The sequence below is a fragment of the Pararge aegeria genome, chromosome 20 (genome assembly GCF_905163445.1).
Source record: "Pararge aegeria chromosome 20, ilParAegt1.1, whole genome shotgun sequence".
In the NCBI taxonomy this organism is placed as follows: domain Eukaryota; kingdom Metazoa; phylum Arthropoda; class Insecta; order Lepidoptera; family Nymphalidae; genus Pararge; species Pararge aegeria.
Window position 1 is genome coordinate 16,425,615 of NC_053199.1, and position 18,028 is coordinate 16,443,642.

An 18,028-nucleotide genomic window follows, 5' to 3' on the forward strand; every position below is an offset into this window, starting at 1 on the left:
ACCCGTGCCCTGTAGTGGGCCGGTGATGAGTTGACAATTACAATCGCAGGGACGACGAGATCATCTAGCGGCGTGTGCGTGCCCATGGACGTGTGCGCGGGCGGGCCCTGCGGGGGCGCGCCTTGCTTCCCCGTGGGCGGTGCCTACCGCTGCGGCTGCCCCTCGGGGTACGGTTGGGATGCGGGGCACGCCGTGTGTCTGCAGGTACGCTCGTGAATAAGTATAGTTTTTCGGAATGAAGCTCCTTAACTACCGGTGGTAGGTTCAAGACTATAGAAAGAGCAACACTGCAGGGTATGTCAGTATGTGAGGAACACTTGCTGCAAAGTCAATGTGCTAATGAATCTTAGGTAATGGTGATCAGCATCAAAACCAATGTCAAAGTCAAAATTTATTTATTCAAGTAAGCCCATAGGTGGCACTTTTGGTGCGTACATTCCATGAGAATTACACGGTAGTGAGATGATGGCGATAACCACATTCGTGAACTTAAAACTAAAACTACAATGGTTCCAAACGCGTCCTGGTGTAAGGAGAAGCCCACAACAAACTAAGCCGGGTGTTTTTTTTTGTTATCACCATCTCACATTATTATTTAAAATCATGTACCTATAATAAAACCGGCAACCATGCCCTTCAGACCGGAACACAGCGATGCAGCTTGGAGGCAGAAATATACATTGCAGGTTTACTGTAACGTACGAAATTTGTCTCCAAAAATGTCTACTAATACTAATGCCTCCTTCATGCGAGTTTTTCGGTTCCGTCTGGCTTAGTTCGGATATTATCGTAAAGCTCTGGACGTCAGTTTATATGGTGTGTGAGTTAAATGTTGTTTTTACATAACGGTCAGCACTTTGTTACTGGCACGCGTCGTGACCTTGTTGTTTTTAAATATACTGACCAGACTCAAGTTGAACGCACTTGCCTAGAAGATGCCTATTACCTCTGTTTTGAAAAAAAACTCTTAATTTAAAGAAAAGCGAGTCCTGTTTTCCAAACGATTTTGTACTCAGAATATTTGCAAATATCATGCATCAGTTAAATGAATAAAAAAAACAAACGATTTTCATGATTTTTTTTTCAGTTGGCAGGTGGATGCGCGACATCAAACTGCCTCTTCGGCTGTACATCATTCGGCGACTCGTTCCAATGCGGCTGCCCCACTGGCTACCAGCTGGTCGGAGCTGGGCATTGTCTCACGGCGCTGGACGGAGCTCTGCCCCCGGATGACATCGGAGACGCACCTGTGTTCCCGGTGCGGGACCAGTACAAGATTGGTGGGAAGAACGAGCTCATATCTACGGAAGGCTGCTTCAGTTGCAAGGTACGGGTATGCTCTTCAAACTTATAATAATAATGTATTAATCTTTTATTCTTTTATTGTTAATACAAGATCTTGAACTAAATTATTACCATTTTAACTTTTAACATATTATGGCAAATGGCCGCAAACTCAGCCTTATGCTGTGCGATTAAAACTTGATGATGCTGATTTTCAGCCTGCTTCAGTATCAAACTGAGCAAACAACCGCATCTCCCGATACCTTACTATTATAACTAAGAGTAAGAAATTTTATTAAAAGATTGAAATAAATCGTCAAAAGAATATATAAAACAAACACAATAAGTACATATTTAACAGTAAAAAGTAAAAAAAAGGTAAAAGCAATTGTAGAAAAAAAAAAAACAATGCAACAAAAATTTATACATTTATCTATACAATGTCTTTTGATGCATATCTTTGTATGCTATGATGTATGATGTATGGGCTGAAATCAGAATCACGGGGGTTAGAGGTTATAGTTAGGAGATAGATAAATAAAAAGTCTAGTTTTATGTTGTCAAACTTCTGCATGGTATATCTCAGGGCAGCGAGTTTCGAAGAGATGATTTGATGTGTTCACTTCACGTGGTTATAAATAAAATATCGTATAAAGGTGGAATAAAATGAATGGTGGTAATTTTTTATTGTTCATTTCACTACAACTTAGCCTTTGAATGCAATCTCACCTGGTAAGATGAAGCAGTCTAAAATGGTAGCGGATTGAATGGCGGGGTATCGCTGTAACTTCAAATCTATACCCCTAAATGGTTTCTACATGTCTTCGTACCGAAACGACAAATCGCTTAGCGGCACTTCTTTGTCCGTAGGGTGGTAAATAGCCACGGCCGCAGGGCCCGACCAAAAGCAGTCGTCCTACTTTCGTGTAGAACACATAATTGTAAACATACTAAAACTCTTCTTGGTTTTTAAAATTTAGGAGCAGAAAAAAAACATTATAGTATCGTAGTTTCAATCGATTTTCTTAATTGTTCAATTACTCAATCAAAACTTTTTACTTAGATGAATGGAAGAAGACGTAGAGCCCCAGAAGAAGGTATCGTGTTTGCGAACGGAACGACTCTAGTTAGAAAACGCAGAAGACGCAGCAGACGTAAGTATTGCCCGCTTTTTACTAAGACAACATCTTTGGTTAACATATATTTATTATATTACTGCATACGGGTCATTGAAAAACAAAATAGCACCAACTCATTGGTCCTAAAAATTTATAAGGACACCACTGTAAACGTACTAAAGAGCTTTTAATATGGCCGCTTTGCATGCCAGCTCATCAGGTAACTTTACACTTCTGACTCGACAGCTGGGGTAGGATTTAACTATATTCGATACATCGAGCGATCCCTCACCCGTCGCTAGATATTTTTGTAAAATAGTCGTTCTTACAAGGTTATGTCAAATTCTTAATGCCAAAAATACAAAAAGTTTTCTAAAAGATGGCGCTGATTTTAGATTAGTAAGCTTAGGTTTTAGGACCTCGGCCTCCTTTTCGGGGGAAGCGGGTTCGCCGGCACCTTTGATATTTCCGAGTTATTTGAGTTTTAAGCAATAAAATATTGCTCGCTTTAACCGTGATAAAAACATCGTGTGGAAACCAGCATCTCTGAATGTTTTCTATGATGTTCTAAAAGGCGTGTTAAGTCTACCAATCGGTACTTAGCCAGCGTGGTGGATAGTGACCAAACCCTTTCTCATTCCGAGAAGACCCTTGCTCTGTGCAGGGTTGGTAATGGGTTCCTATTGTCAAGATGATTATCGCTTTTAAACGTGAAAGAAAGTTTAACTAGGTTAAAGTAACAAATGGCTAACAAATATCTGGATATTACATAGATTAATTTAAGTACCCTCGATTGGGATTCTAACTGAAAATCAGCGCTGTATACTTCTAAGTAACGCATGTAGCACAATGCTGAGCTGCTGAAACGTTTTACTAGGTTGTGCCACATATATATTATATTATTAAGTAAGCGTTGCTTGTGTACTTAGATAAATTGATAAATATTTATGAACAACATACATAAATACTTAAAATATATAGATAAACGCACAAAAAACAAAGATTTTCCATTAGTGGGAATCGAACCCACATACTTGGATTCAGAAAGCAGGTTAACTGCCCACTGCGCCTACATAGACATAATAAATGAACCTTACGCTAAGGGGATGTTAATAATTGGCATGATGACTGTGACAAAGAGTTGCTAAAATAATTTATTTATCTACCCGATATATATTAAATCTGCAAAACTGCAAATTTGGCGATCCGCCATGTCAAGTGGAACGCCGAATAGCGTCAAGTCTACACCTATCTAAACAAAAATTTGTACCGCTTTAACTTTTAAAATCTCTGCATTTGTTGTATCAAGTATGTCGGGATTTCAACCTATTAGCTGCTAAGCAGTTTTGTATTATATCGATAACACACTCACACTTAGTACGGCAAATAGCCCAAATTTGCCAATGACGTCACGAATGTGCCCATGACACTCGGTGAGCGTTTTCGCGGGAAATAACATTTTTAAATATAATTTGTCATTTATATCCTACAGTACATACTCCCAAGACTAGGGCAGCTTTTCAGAATTAGTCATCATAATTATTGTAATCTATTTATTTCTTTTAGGTCGTCGCTCAATCTTAGAACCAGAAGCTGAGCTGATAGTCGTCACAGCGACACCGAAGCAGACCTGGGGTCGCGCTCCTCTACTACGGCTCGTGCCCTCTGAGAGCGATGGCCGCCCGCATTACAGAATAGCTTACGGCGACCCGGACAGAAACTTCCTGCTGTCCAAGCGGGACGGCACGTGGGCGTTGAGGCTCAGGAAACATCTGAAATCTACGGAGGTTCTGGAGAAACAGTTGGAGTTAGAGGCCAGGTTTGTTGCCCCCGAGATGGGCAAGAGAAGGAATAGACGACATGTGGACTTGGATGTACCGGCGCCCTTGAGGTTGTACGTTTCTGTGCGTATTGCGCCACCGAAGCGTTGATATGGGATAATGTAGTGAGACCAACCTATAATGGCGATTGAAGCGATTTGAATAACTGATCGGTTATCGGTGCGATTGTGTAAGATTCCTCATGGATCGGTGTTATACAGTAAAATTATGGATCGTTAAATTTAATAAAGACTGATGGTTTAAAAGTAATTGATCGGCAAAGGTAAATTTGGTGTCAAACTGTTAATTCAATAATGACCGGTGGCTTAAATTCATAAGTAATAAAATAGTCAAAAATTTATTTTCATCCTTGAAACATTTAATTGAAACTAACGATTTATAATCTTATTATAAGTAACTTATTCTCGGTAGAATCTCCCTTGCCTTGGGTCACCACAAACAGACAAACTAAACGTTTGAAAAGTTAAAGGCTAATTTTAATTATATATTAGCCAAATAATAAGTAAATAAATATACTATGACAATACACACATCGTCCTCTAGCCCCAAAGTAAGTTATCAGTACTAAGATAGCTGATTAATATTTTTATGAATATAATACTTATAATATACAGATAAACACCCAGACACTGAAAAACGTTCATGTTTATCACACAAACATTTTCCCAGTTGTGGAAATCGTGGGGTCACTGCCCACTGCGCCAACCGCCTGTCAATGCGACTTTGAACGGCTATGAACATAATACAAATTTGTTGTTTGTAATGTTATTCGACTCTCTTACATAATCGCAGGCCAGAATTGGGATCGATAATTACGGGGCGCCCTCTGAACCGATACCGTTATTATAATATCAGTGTTCGATATCGGAATCAACTACTAGGTATATCGTTTCCACTATCCGATCAAAGCCTCAAATATAACTGGAGCCAACTTCTGACAATTCTGATGTACAGAAATCTCTTAGCAAAACTGAATTTACAGATCTATAATAGTTATATTTTTATCACAGGTATCATTGTGAAAGTAGTCTGAAAATTTAACTAAATTGAAAGGTCTAAAATTAAGCTGTCAATTTAGTTCAATTTACAGAGTTTATGTTTAACATAATTGGTGAAATTCACAGAAAATAAACCTTTATGAAACTTTTTAATTCAATAAATGTAACGTACATTGTTATTGCAAAAATGTCGTTAACTTATATGATTTGCACGATAAATGCATTATAATGCATTCATACAAATTTGGAAGATTCTCTCAATTCCGGCGTTACGCTAAAAACAAACAAAAACAATTCTTTAGCATATAATTAGTGAAAATATTGGATAAAAGCAATATTCTGTAAGCGATTTTTCATATAATACAGTAAAACTTAGTTCAGTTTGATATTTTTTTTAAAGGAAAACACATTGGTTTCATGCTACATCCAAAAATTCACCCGATGCGTAGCCAATGTAAATGTTAATCGCTTTACATCACCTGACAGCTGAGCAAAATGAAATTTGCTAATACTTTTACATTATCTTAACGATATTATTTCATACATTTACTTTAATCGCATATTTGATCGGATTATGTGAACGCTCTAATAATAAGTGAATAAGTAGGAAATGAAAATTTATTGGCTTCAAAGATTGTAATCGTAGATATGCCCTCATTTTGTTTTTTGACATCAATGATTGTAATGCGTCAACTAGCAATGTTGTCAACATCTTCAATAATGCTGGTTAATTCCCTTTGTCACCTTGTAAGACACTCTTCGGAAGAGGAGAGGAGGTGACAACTGTATTCTGATCAGCCGTAACCGCACGGCACAATCATTCATTCATCATATCATTCAGTGCGCCAAAAGAATCCACCCTTTGGGTATCTAGTACACACGCTACTTTAAGTAATTTTAAATCGTCTAACTACAACCTACTGTGGTTGATACTCTGTTTACACCACTGTGGACACAATCAAATTTTTTTTAAAGAAAGACCATAAAAGACTAGAATCCATGGCTGTAAAAAAACAATACAGTTTAACGCTATCAGGACGGGTATATCTGTGACTGGAATCTTTACTTGGCGTGTTGCGCGAATGTACTTGTAAATAGGATGCAGAGAAAATAATGTTTTATATACGTATAATAGCACTGCCATAATAAAACGAGAGTCAATTTGTAAGTCACTGCCATTTTCATATTGTGTTAATTATAAAATTTATTAAGTTTTTCTTTCAATAGGTTTGTCTCACTACTTATTGTTTCGTGGATTTTATGCGACGAGGTGGTTAGGTACTATTCATTATGCGATTGTATTATGCTCATGGTTTCCTGACTTAGATGTTAAGATGTCCCACAGTTGGGCAAAATCTTCAAAGGAGTCCTTTAGAGCTTACACGATTCTGCTCTAATGAAGATCGGTTGGGCGAGGGTGGATGATTGAATGAGGTAGGGTTAAGGAAACAAACTTTTTCCCATACGAAATTTATATAAGGCGTTTTTGATTGTGTCCGATATCGATCGTTTGGCTTGCCTTCAAGGCATGGCAAGGTGAAAGTTTCATTTGGAGCAGGTTAACGTGAGCCACCCTATTTACTGGATTTAGTCCAAGTTTCTTAACCGGCATAATCAGATGGTGATGCCACACTTAATAAGATAATCGCTGTCCTCATTGGTTGACATTATTTTCATCGGATCAGATTTCCATCAACATGGCTCGCTTATCCACCGATTACATGACTGACAAGGGATAAAATTTACGTCTACAACGGGGAAAAAGAGAAGTTTCCCTCGTTTATATTATTTTCAAATGTTCAGAGAGGGAATAAAACTGTGACGGAAAATGTCGTAGATGGGAACAAAAACATTAAAAATTTTGTTTCTGCGACTGATTTCTTTTACATTTCTCCAAGTCGGAGTTGGCTCGAATAGCGTAGTACAATCGCATAATAAAACAGGTATCGAGTCGTCATTCGATTCGGTCGAGTCTGGGACGATCTCGCCGGCAGTATTAGTTATGTGTGAGATGATTGAGTGCATAATAACACAGGTTAGCTATCGTACAGTACAGTTATATACGCTCCACAGAGATTAATTTATCAGGTGAACATGGGTTTAAAAAGCTAAAGAAAAACGCGGTTTAGAGATTTGACGCCAAAGAAACTTACTATATTATCTTTTCTTCAATTATCTTTACTTTCAATTGCTGAGTTTCTTGTCGGCCTCTTCTCGGTAGAATCTGCCTTCCAAACCGGTGGTAGAGTCACTACAAATAGACAGACTTGACGTATCAAAAGTGCTTATATTAGGCCAACTTGAAATAAATAAATTTTGAATTTATTGAATTCAATGAATCCCGGTTTTATATTACATTGACAAAATTTGCTAGCGCAAAGAGGAGTAAAGGAACTTGAATTAAAATTAATTAACTAATTTAATTGATATCTTAACTAATTTAATCTTGGAGTCTTCAAAAATCTAGTATATCGCTGTAAGTTATAAATAATAGTTATATATAAGTATTGTACCGTATATTGCTTTCGCCTACATCATAACAGCACTCATCAACGAATGGTGTTCGATGTGACGCAGCTCATGCGTATAATGATGATAATGAATCTTTTATGAACCAGTTATTGAGCTTGCGGTGTAATTTTACGCTAGTTAAATTTGGCATACATAAAATGATAAATTCCGATAAAATAATTGTTAATTCACGCAAAGTTTCATTGTTACTGAGAAAATTATGGCCTTGTCTGAACTGTACGATAGCTTAGCTGCGATAAGATCTAAAATGTAGTTCTCGAAATGAGACTCATTTCAGAATCAATTCCTTTGTGGCAATCGACATTGAATCGGATATCGATTATCACGATTGATATTTTTATTATACTTAAGTTTTTTTTCTAATTTTACCGCCATCTTTCTAAGTGCCAGTGTATAGACGTAAGGTTTGGTATAAAGACTATTTAAGAAAATTATTTATTTTTCATTTTTGCAATATTAATCTAGTAAAAGCTTATGAATCTACTTATTTTGTTAGAGGTTGCAACCCTATTTTATATAACTTAAATCTAATTTGTTACAATATTTCACCTCTGAAACTTTTATGTAAGTCTTTTTAACAACGCAAAAGATTTCGATTTATTTTGTAAATATGTGCATACAAATAAATAATATTAATATTATTAACAAAGTTATATTGTTCGTTATATAACAATGTTTTAACTTAGGACCTAAGTTGAAGTGGTACATTTTTAATTTAAACAAATAAACAAGTTTTTAAATTTATTTGTTTCATTAATTTTAATTATAAAATAACTCTTATCACGGACATGTTTCAACCATCGTTTGAGCTTGCTTGTTTCGGATTGAAACAGCGTGGTGCGTCTATGCTCTAGAACCCTCTGTCCTATGAGTCTGAACACCTTTGCCCAGATGATGATGATCATAGCTGTAACTTTTACCTACCCGGCTGGGGATATTAGTAAGTCTAAATAACGATGTTAATAAAAAAAATTCCACGTACATATTACGAGTGTATCATTAGGAGAAGAGATGATATTGCTCATTTATTTATTAGGCTCGCCAACAGATTATACATTAAAACTAGCCTAGGAAGACGAAAGTTAATGTTAAATAGTAGTAACATATTAAAACAATGAATGGTAAAGTTATGAGCTTTTTAAGCGTATCGTTAGAAATAAGCCAAAATAAAACTGTTAATATTTGACCAATAAAGTTTGAAGAACTAATCACAAGGAGGATATTCGTATCTGCTATTTCTTTTTTCTGCATCTGTCATAAAGAAACGACAAATGTCTTTATCAAAATTTCAAAACATGGCTATCAATGGCTTTCCAATTTTATTATCTCTCATTTCCCACCGACTTTAAACATCCCGTAACTATAAAGAGTTAAAGCAAGTGCAGTGTTTTGAAAACAAAATGGCGAAGGGTGGGAAGGAAGAATACTCTTGCGAGATGTTCAGCAACAAATACTTCATGCTTTGCGGTGCGGGAGGCGCCGTGGCCTGTGGCTCCACACACACCTTCGTGACACCCCTCGACTTGGTCAAGTGCCGGCTGCAAGTAGACCCGGCCAAATACAAATCAATCTTTAAAGGATTCGGAATATCCTTTAGAGAAGGTGGCGCTGCAAACTTGGTAAAAGGCTGGGCGCCTACCCTCATCGGCTACAGTCTCCAAGGTGCAGCGAAGTTCTCTGGATATGAGTATTTCAAGTACAAATTCGCAACGTTAGTGGACGAGGAGACAGCTTATCTATACAGGACCTACATGTATTTGGCAGCGTCAGCGTCGGCAGAGCTCCTCGCCGACATATTCCTAGCCCCATTCGAAGCCACCAAAGTGAGGATGCAAACCACACCAGGATACACATCGAAGATGAGACAAGCGATGCCGCATATGATGTCCACGGAAGGCTTCGGGGTTTTTTATAAAGGCTTAACGCCGCTGTGGGGCCGACAGGTGCCCTACACCATGATGAAGTTCTCTTCCTTCGAGAAGACGTTGGAGTATTTGTATGCGAACGTTGTTCCCAAGCCCCGGGAGCAGTGTACGAAGGTGGAACAGTTGGTAGTAACGTTTACAGCGGGGTATATAGCTGGCGTATTGTGCGCGATCGTCTCGCATCCATCTGATACTATTGTTTCGAAGTTGAACAAGGATCCGAGCGCGTCGATCGGTAGTATTATTGGTGAAGTGGGGATGGTGGGTATCTGGCGAGGCTTGGTTGCACGCATAATCATGATCGGCACGCTGACCGGCCTGCAGTGGTTCGTGTACGATGCCTTCAAGGTGTACACTGGCATGCCGCGCCCACCTCCAGGCGACATGCCGGAATCGTTGAAAAAGAAATTGGCCGCTAGAAAATAATGTATGTTTTGTTAGGGTTTAAATATTTTGTGTATATGTTAACTATTTTATGAATAAATGGTGTGTCTTGATAATTTGTTTTCAATCCGTATTGTCATCATCATATCAACTCTATACTATAGGGCACAGGTCTCCTCCCACAGTGAGAAGGGGTTAAGGCCGTAGTCCACAACGCTTGCTAATTGTGGATTGGTCGACTCCACACACCTTTGAGAACATTATGGAGAACTCACAGGCATGCAGGTTTCCCCACGATGTTTTACTTCACCGTTGCAGCAAGTGATATTTTAATTAGTTAAACGCACATGTCTTGAAAAGTTGGCGGTGCTGGGATACAAACTCGGCCCCGAAAGTGAAATCGAAGTCCTACCCACTGGGCTATCACCGCTTCACCGCTTCCGAATTTATATATATATATATATGTTCAAACTATATAGCGCAGTGGGCAGCGACCTTATTTATCTAGATTATTTATTTAAAAAAATCAACTGTAATCTTAGTATCCATAGCCGAGCAACGCTTACTTTGGGTCTAGAAGGCGATGTTTGTATTGTCGTAGTTTAATTATTTTTATGGAAAAAATAAAAAAAAAGTTGTCTTGCACACAATTCTCATATATTATAATATTAAAGGCGTGTGCATTACAGGCGAGTTCTCGGCGAACCAGAAACACAGAAATGTGAGCCTGTTGATATTTGCGGCATGAAAGTGGCATGTTGCTGTAGCTAAGGACTGCCGGAATATTCAGGCAGCCGTCAAAATGTTACCGCACGAGCTTGGCAACATTGTTGCACTATTTGTTACTTACTTCCAAATGGAGGAGTTTGGTCAATTTGCTGTTTTTTTTTTTTATTTTACTCTGTCTTCTCGTAGTTTTTACATTTTCAGATATCCAGTACTAAAGTTTTTGATATTAAGTTGTGATGCTATGCTTAAGGTTTCTTGATAGGAGTTGTAATTTTCACCAGTAATATGGTTTTCTGTTAAATTATTCTAAATGCTTTTCCACGATTCCCCGATAAGCTGGCTAGTAAACGATTGATGAATTTGACGTTATCTATCTGTTAAAATTAGGTGAAGCTCCACTAGCTTGAGACAGATTATTATAGGTATACTAGTGGTCGCCCACTGATCGATATTCGATCATTATTTATTTTAAATTATAAGTTTGAATATAGGCTCCATTGTCACATACTACTTTTTTTTTAACAGATTTCACCAAGGTACACTGTCTATTCACCTGTTTCTTCCAAACAAATTTAAAAGAGATTATATGCCTGGAAGCGGTGATAGCCCGGTGGGTAGGACTTCTACTTCACTTTCGGATGTTTGGAGTCCACCAATCCGCACTGGGCCAGCGTGGTGGACTACAGACTTAACATCTTCTATTTGTGGGAGGAGACCCGTGCCCTGTTGTGGGCCTGTATATACCAGTATGTGTCTTATACATAGTAGTGTGTGTAATTAGTGTGTGGTTTCTATTAATTAAGTAAATATATAAAAAAACACATTACACAATGTTGTGTATACCTGTAAGTTATAACTGTATTCGGACTGTAAACTATAATTTAAAATTATTCCTGATAATACAGTGTATCGTTGGTATATCTTATGAAATAAATAAATAAAATAAATGTTTTATGCATAATTTTTAAAATAATATGAGACTTCTGCGCTTCTTCTTTAATTTCGGAAATTTCATAAACATCCGCGCAATTTTCTTTACATTTGCTTCGCGTTTTAATATAGAATATATATTATACAACGTGTAACGGAGTGACGAAATACTGTTGATAAGGGTGAGGGGAGGGTGCATAAGTATATTTCAAAAGATCCACCCTGTAAATATATTAGATAAAAAAAAACCCATTTGAAGATAAAAGACCGACACGCACATAGTACTTACCCCACGCGACGCGTACCTAATGAAATTCAAATTCAAAATTCAAAATTCATTTATTTCAAGTAGGCCTAATATAAGCACTTTTGAAACGTCAAGTCTGTCTGTTTGTAGTGATTCTACCACCGGTTCGGAAGGCAGATTCTACCGAGAAGAAGCCGGCAAGAAACTCAGCAGTTGCTCTTTTCCAACATCAACAATTTACATTTTGTATTTTAACATTCATTTTTCTATCTTGTGAGAGCTGAAAGCGGAGCCGGACGCTTCCAAGCAACCTTGTCATTAAAAAATTCATCAATTGTATAGTAACCTCGCTCTAATAAATGTGTTTTAACAAATTCTTTAAACTTGTGCATTGAATGAACTGACAGGAATCACTTGATTTTAATTTTATATGTGACTTTATAGCTGTGTCTGATTTCTTTCAGTAAAAACTAAGGCATTGGTTTATTTAAAAACTATTAGCGTTTCGGTTTCACAGATAAGTCTCAGAAACAGTAAATAATGTATCTCTAAAGTATTATTTCGATTTTCATGTACACGTTGTATATATATTAACTTAATTATACGTTCATTCAGTTGTATACTTTTTTTTTTGATTTCAAGTTTTCAAGTTTCATAGGCAGGCAGAACCGCGCGGCATTGCCAAACGATATAACACAAATTCGTTCCGGTATAAAGATAGTATCACCCAGTAACGTTCTCGTATCCAATAATCCTAAACCAGGGGCATTAACTCTTCTATCCGGGGCAATAACAATAATGCCGAGCTTATCCGTACATCGTGCCCACTTACTGGCGCGTCCCGGGCGGGATCCCGGGCAATGTTTTATAAGTGGACAATAGCAGACACTAGCGCACATTTAACATAATCTTGGATTTACCCCGGAACATGTTCGTGAGCCCGGGACACTTTATTGAAGAGATGAAGGTAAATGTTAGCTTCCGGTAGTTTATAAAAAAAGTGTGTGCGCGTCACCTTGAAACGCGATTGAAGTAAAACTTTTATTATTATTTATTGATGAAAGAGAAAATGTTCCTAACACTCCGCCATTTCATTTTATATTCACTATTTCAATTTATATTGTATTTAAAAGTCATTAATATCACTTTCACATTTTATAAATATTTTCATTAGTTAAATAGAATAATTGAGAGTAGAAAAATGAAGATTAGTATGTAATTTATTACAAAAGTAATAAACAAACGATCTATATTTAGAGATTTTGAAAAAAATTTGCAATAAATTTTTATTTTAAATTGTTTCATATTTATTCACAATTGATCCGTTATGCGATTGGAAATAAACAATCCTAACTGATTATGATATTTGCCACTAGCTTGCGTATAAGTCAAGGAGCGTGGAGTATATGACATATACTTACGACCAATCCAAATTATTATTTTTAAATAGCGGAAGCTACACAGACGTCTGACGTAGATAAGCGTTACAGAAAAAACACTTAGTTACTTCCTAGTCTCGCCTAAAGAAGTTTTACTTCAAAAAAGTGATTTGTGAATTAAATGCAATGGATTGGCTATAAATTTTATTATAGTAGTAGTAGCGCTTTTTGTGACAGATTTCGTACTAGGAAAATACTAACAACATGCTTATTTATAAGTATAGTTCAACGGGTACATACCACGATAATATTTTGGATTTGTCGATATTTCGACCCAGTTGCATGGTCACGACCACGAGCCCGTTGAACTATACTTAAGAAATTTATTTTTATTTATTTAATTATTTAGAATACTTTATTGCACAAACTTAGAAACAATACAAGAAACACACAAGAAAACAAAAAAAAATAAGTAAAATTAAAAACAATAAAAAAAAAAAAAATTATAAAAAAAGTTAAATACAGTTGTGTGCAAAGGCGGCCTTATTGCAAAAGCAATCTCTTACAGACGACCCTTGGTGAAAGTAATAATAGAAAACAAGAAATGTTGGTTAACCACGAAAATCTTAGTTTAATTTGCTTATTTTCGCCGCTAAGTAGCATTGTCGCCATGCTGTGTTCGGGTCTGAACGCATGGTTGGCGATGTAATTACAGACACAAGAGACTTTACATGTCCGCCTAAGGTTTATGGACGCAGGGCAACATTTCGCAGGATGTGTTTTTATCGTGCCCTGCGAAGTGTTGCTTTGTATATTAGCGATGGTATTCCACCACCACTATCCAACCATTATCATCAGGTAATGTGCTTGGTCTGCAATTTTTTGTCAGCCGATTGGCGCAGTATGCAGCGACACAGCTATCTGAGTCCAAGGCCGGGAGTTCGATTCCCACAACTGGACAATGTTTGTGTGATGAACATGAATGTTTTTCAGTGTCTGGGTGTTTGTATTGTATTGTATTTATGTAGGTATATTATTCATTTATGACGTCTATTAAAGCCAACGAGAGGGACATGCCGTGGTGGTTTTTAGTTTAGGTAAACGAGTCCCACATAACCTCAGCCTGCCCAAAAGCACAGAGGTAGCCGAACAGCTTTTCCCCGCCAAAAAACAAATAGGGAAACTAAAGGTCAACTTCCCGATAATTCCATACTTATTTTGTTCTTCGAGCTCAAAAGTCTGATAGAAGTTTCATAAAGCAATATTTGTCGGATTTTTGAACTTAAATTTGGAAATTTAGAAAAGTATTAATTAATTAATAAAATAAAATATAATTAATTATAAGTTGTCATAAAATATAGGGAATCATTCGCATGTCACAAGAAACACGTTTTGCAAATTTCGTCGCAGTCGCAGTTGCTGTCGCAGTCGCTGTCGCTGTCGCTACCGCAATCGGTATCGCTATCGCAATCGCTATCGCAATCGCTGTCGCTGTCGCTGTCGCTGTCGCTGTCGCTGTCGCAGTCGCTTTCGTTGTCGCAGTCGCTGTCGCTGTCGCTGTTGCCGGCGCTTGCTCCGTCGCCGTCGCAGTCGCTGTCGCTGTCGCTATTCTGAGTACACAGAACAATTTGGAAGAGGAAAGCAAGGGATAGATCTTTGTGGAGAACGCTCGGGGAGGCCTATGATGGAGAGCGAGACAATCAAATAACCGTTGTCTATTATAAAACTTCATTTTGTACCAAAATAGTTGTTACTTTGGAAATACTATAAGTTGAAATGTAATTTATAAGATTGTTAATAAAGGCTTTTGTTATATTATTATCGCTTACTTTGGGACTAGATGGCGATGTGTATATTTGTTTATTTAATAATATTATCACTTGCCTTAACGGTGGAGGAAACTATCATGAGAACACTTGCATGCCTGAGAGTTCTCCTTAACGTTCACAAAGGCGTGTGAAGTCTACCAATCCTGTCCGCAATTGGCCAGCGGCTACGGTCTCAATCAAAAGAAGACCCGTACCCTGTAGTGGGCCGTTAAAATTTTAATATATTTTATTTGGAAAACAAACAGTGAACAATAAATTGTTACAATTGATAAACTTAAGTATAGATTTTACACGAGGCAATAAAGTTTTCACTATTAATTAAAATGATCATAATAATACCTACGGAAATTGTGTTTAATCATATGGATAAGTAACTTAACTATTACTAAATAATACTAGTTACAAAATTTTAATAACTTAAAAAAGATTACTTTTTTTTTTATAAGTTAATCTTAAGAAAGAAAGAAACAATTTAAATTAAACTAAAGCTTGCTTATAGAGAATGCTTCAATTTCAATAACACCACATCGATTTGTTTAACGCTGTTTTTTTCCCCTCACAAAAACAGGGAAAATATCTTAGCTGTTTCCGGAAGGGTATGATGACATCGCTAATCCACCGTCGATACTGAATTCGAGATCTCCCATTCGTAAGATCACATCGCAGCAGAAACGGAGAGTTCGTCACTCAGCATACAAAGTTCATTGTAGTACTCAATAGTCAACACCTAAAAGGAAATAACACATAACTACACACGTTCGCGTCATAATCACACAACACACTAGAACACAGTTACCACAGTGTAAACGTATACAGTATCATCTGCATAATTGATATTTGCAGAGTTTTCCTTTTATTTTTCTAATGTTAGATAAAGGGTATAGTCTCGCGATTGGGTTGGCAGGTTTAATTAAGGAATTACACTACGATTATTAAGACGACTTGGGTCAACCTAATGATCGTTGTTTGTAGTATAATAGTTTGTAGGGTAGTTTTCATTCCTCGCAAATCGAACAATGGGCAGCATTATCTAAGCAGTTTGATTTTGATATATATTTATAATTGAGCAGTACGCCTGTTTGTCATAGATGAGACGGTATGAAAGCTTAGACTCACTACGATGCTGCAATGCGAAATGCAGAAGCGTGGTAGTTTCTAAGTTTTCATTTGACAATCGACAAGAAACACTAGTAATTAAAACGCCGGTAAAAATATTTTAAAATATATTAATAAGAGCTTCTACCCGCGACTTCGTCTGCGTGGACTTAAGAATTGGGTCTAAAACTTCGCTCAGTTACAATTTTTAATTCTACCATGGGAACTATTCGAGATCGGTGTAGGAAGTACATGTCCTGGTGACATGCATACCAAATTTTAAAGCTGTCTGCCCGCGGCTTAGCTCGTAAAAAAAATTTAATTCTCGGGGAACTACTTAAGGAATCGGGATAAAAGTAAACCTATGTTCTTTTCCATGTCAAAAACTACAAGCATGCCAAATTTCATCCAAATCCGTTCGGCTATTTTTATTTGATTGAGTAACAAATATACACACTTTCACATTTATAATATTAAGTAGAATTCTTTGTTGTATTGTAAGAAGTTTTGACGTCATACATTAAACTTATGCATTGTCACTTTTGTAATTGTGGATCTTATAAAGGCTGGGCTACTGTACCCTTTGCCCTGTGGCCATGCAATCCGTAGTGGGTGTAACCCAATTCTGCCATCCCATTGTGTCTATAAATGAAACGCTAACATCCAAACGGCTGGAGAATTGACACATTTCAAATAGAGCGGTGAAATTGTGCAGTATCAAGTTGTAACGGCGGGTTCTACTCAGACGGCTATGCTATTGGTAATATACATGTTCAAGCTATAGAAAGATTTTACCAACAGCAAGCACATAAGTGTAGACAGTAAACATAGGTACATAATTCATAAAAAATTCAAAATTCGTTTACTTCAAGTAGGCCCAGTTCATAAGCACTTTTTAAACGTCAAGTCAGTCTGTTTGTAGTGACTTTACTATCAGTTTGGATTGCAGATTCCACCGAGAAGAGTCGGCAAGAAACTCAGCAGATTGCTCTTTTTCAACATCATTTTACAGTTTACAATGAAAAAAAAAAATACATAAATAATTTTTCTATCTTGTGAGAGATGAGAGCGAAGCTTGCTTCCAAGCAGGCTTGTCGTTAAGAAATTCATTAATCAGTTAATATAGTTACCACGATTTATTAAATGTGTTTTAAGACATTGCTTAAACTTATGGATTGGCAGGTCCAAAATTACCTTGGGAATCATATTATAGAAGCATATATTTAATCCCACAAATGACTTCTGCACCTTTTACAATATGCAGATGTCACTAACTTATGTTTCGAGGAAGGCGGTTGTCATTCAAAATTCAAAATTCAAAATTCATTTATTTCAAGTAGGCCTAATATAAGCACTTTTGAAACGTCAAGTCTGTCTGTTTGTAGTGATTCTACCACCGGTTCGGAAGGCAGATTCTACCGAGAAGAAGCCGGCAAGAAACTCAGCAGTTGCTCTTTTCCAACATCAACAATTTACATTTTGTATTTTAACATTCATTTTTCTATCTTGTGAGAGCTGAAAGCGGAGCCGGATGCTTCCAAGCAACCTTGTCATTAAAAAATTCATCAATTGTATAGTAACCTCGCTCTAATAAATGTGTTTTAACAAATTCTTTAAACTTGTGCATTGGCAGGTCCAAAATCACCTTAGGAATCATATTATAAAAGCGTATACTCAATCCCACAAATCATCAACACCTCAACAGATTTATGCCAGCCAAGTAACTATGTCTACAGA

The 18,028-nt window shown here is 37.0% G+C and overlaps 2 protein-coding genes across 5 annotated transcripts in view; both read left to right on the top strand.

The window, feature by feature from the left end:
- LOC120632568 (fibrillin-2-like) overlaps positions 1-4,688 on the top strand; it is an 88,778-nt gene extending 84,090 nt beyond the window's left edge. For 3 of the 4 annotated variants that reach the window (XM_039902460.1, XM_039902462.1, XM_039902461.1), the window contains exons 50-53: positions 50-204; positions 1,088-1,327; positions 2,348-2,438; positions 3,969-4,688. In XM_039902460.1, the coding sequence (XP_039758394.1) occupies positions 50-204; positions 1,088-1,327; positions 2,348-2,438; positions 3,969-4,333 (851 nt within the window). In that variant the 3' untranslated portion in view covers positions 4,334-4,688. Of the gene's footprint in view, positions 1-49; positions 205-1,087; positions 1,328-2,347; positions 2,439-3,968 lie in introns of those variants that run through there. The other variant, XM_039902463.1, reaches the window with a different exon arrangement.
- Positions 4,689-9,079: 4,391 nt separating this feature from the next.
- Positions 9,080-10,124, top strand: LOC120632675 (phosphate carrier protein, mitochondrial-like). Its single transcript, XM_039902628.1, has one exon. It carries the CDS (start codon positions 9,174-9,176, stop codon positions 10,122-10,124), a length of 951 nt encoding a protein of 316 aa, XP_039758562.1. The 5' UTR covers positions 9,080-9,173.
- Positions 10,125-18,028: the final 7,904 nt, after the last annotated feature.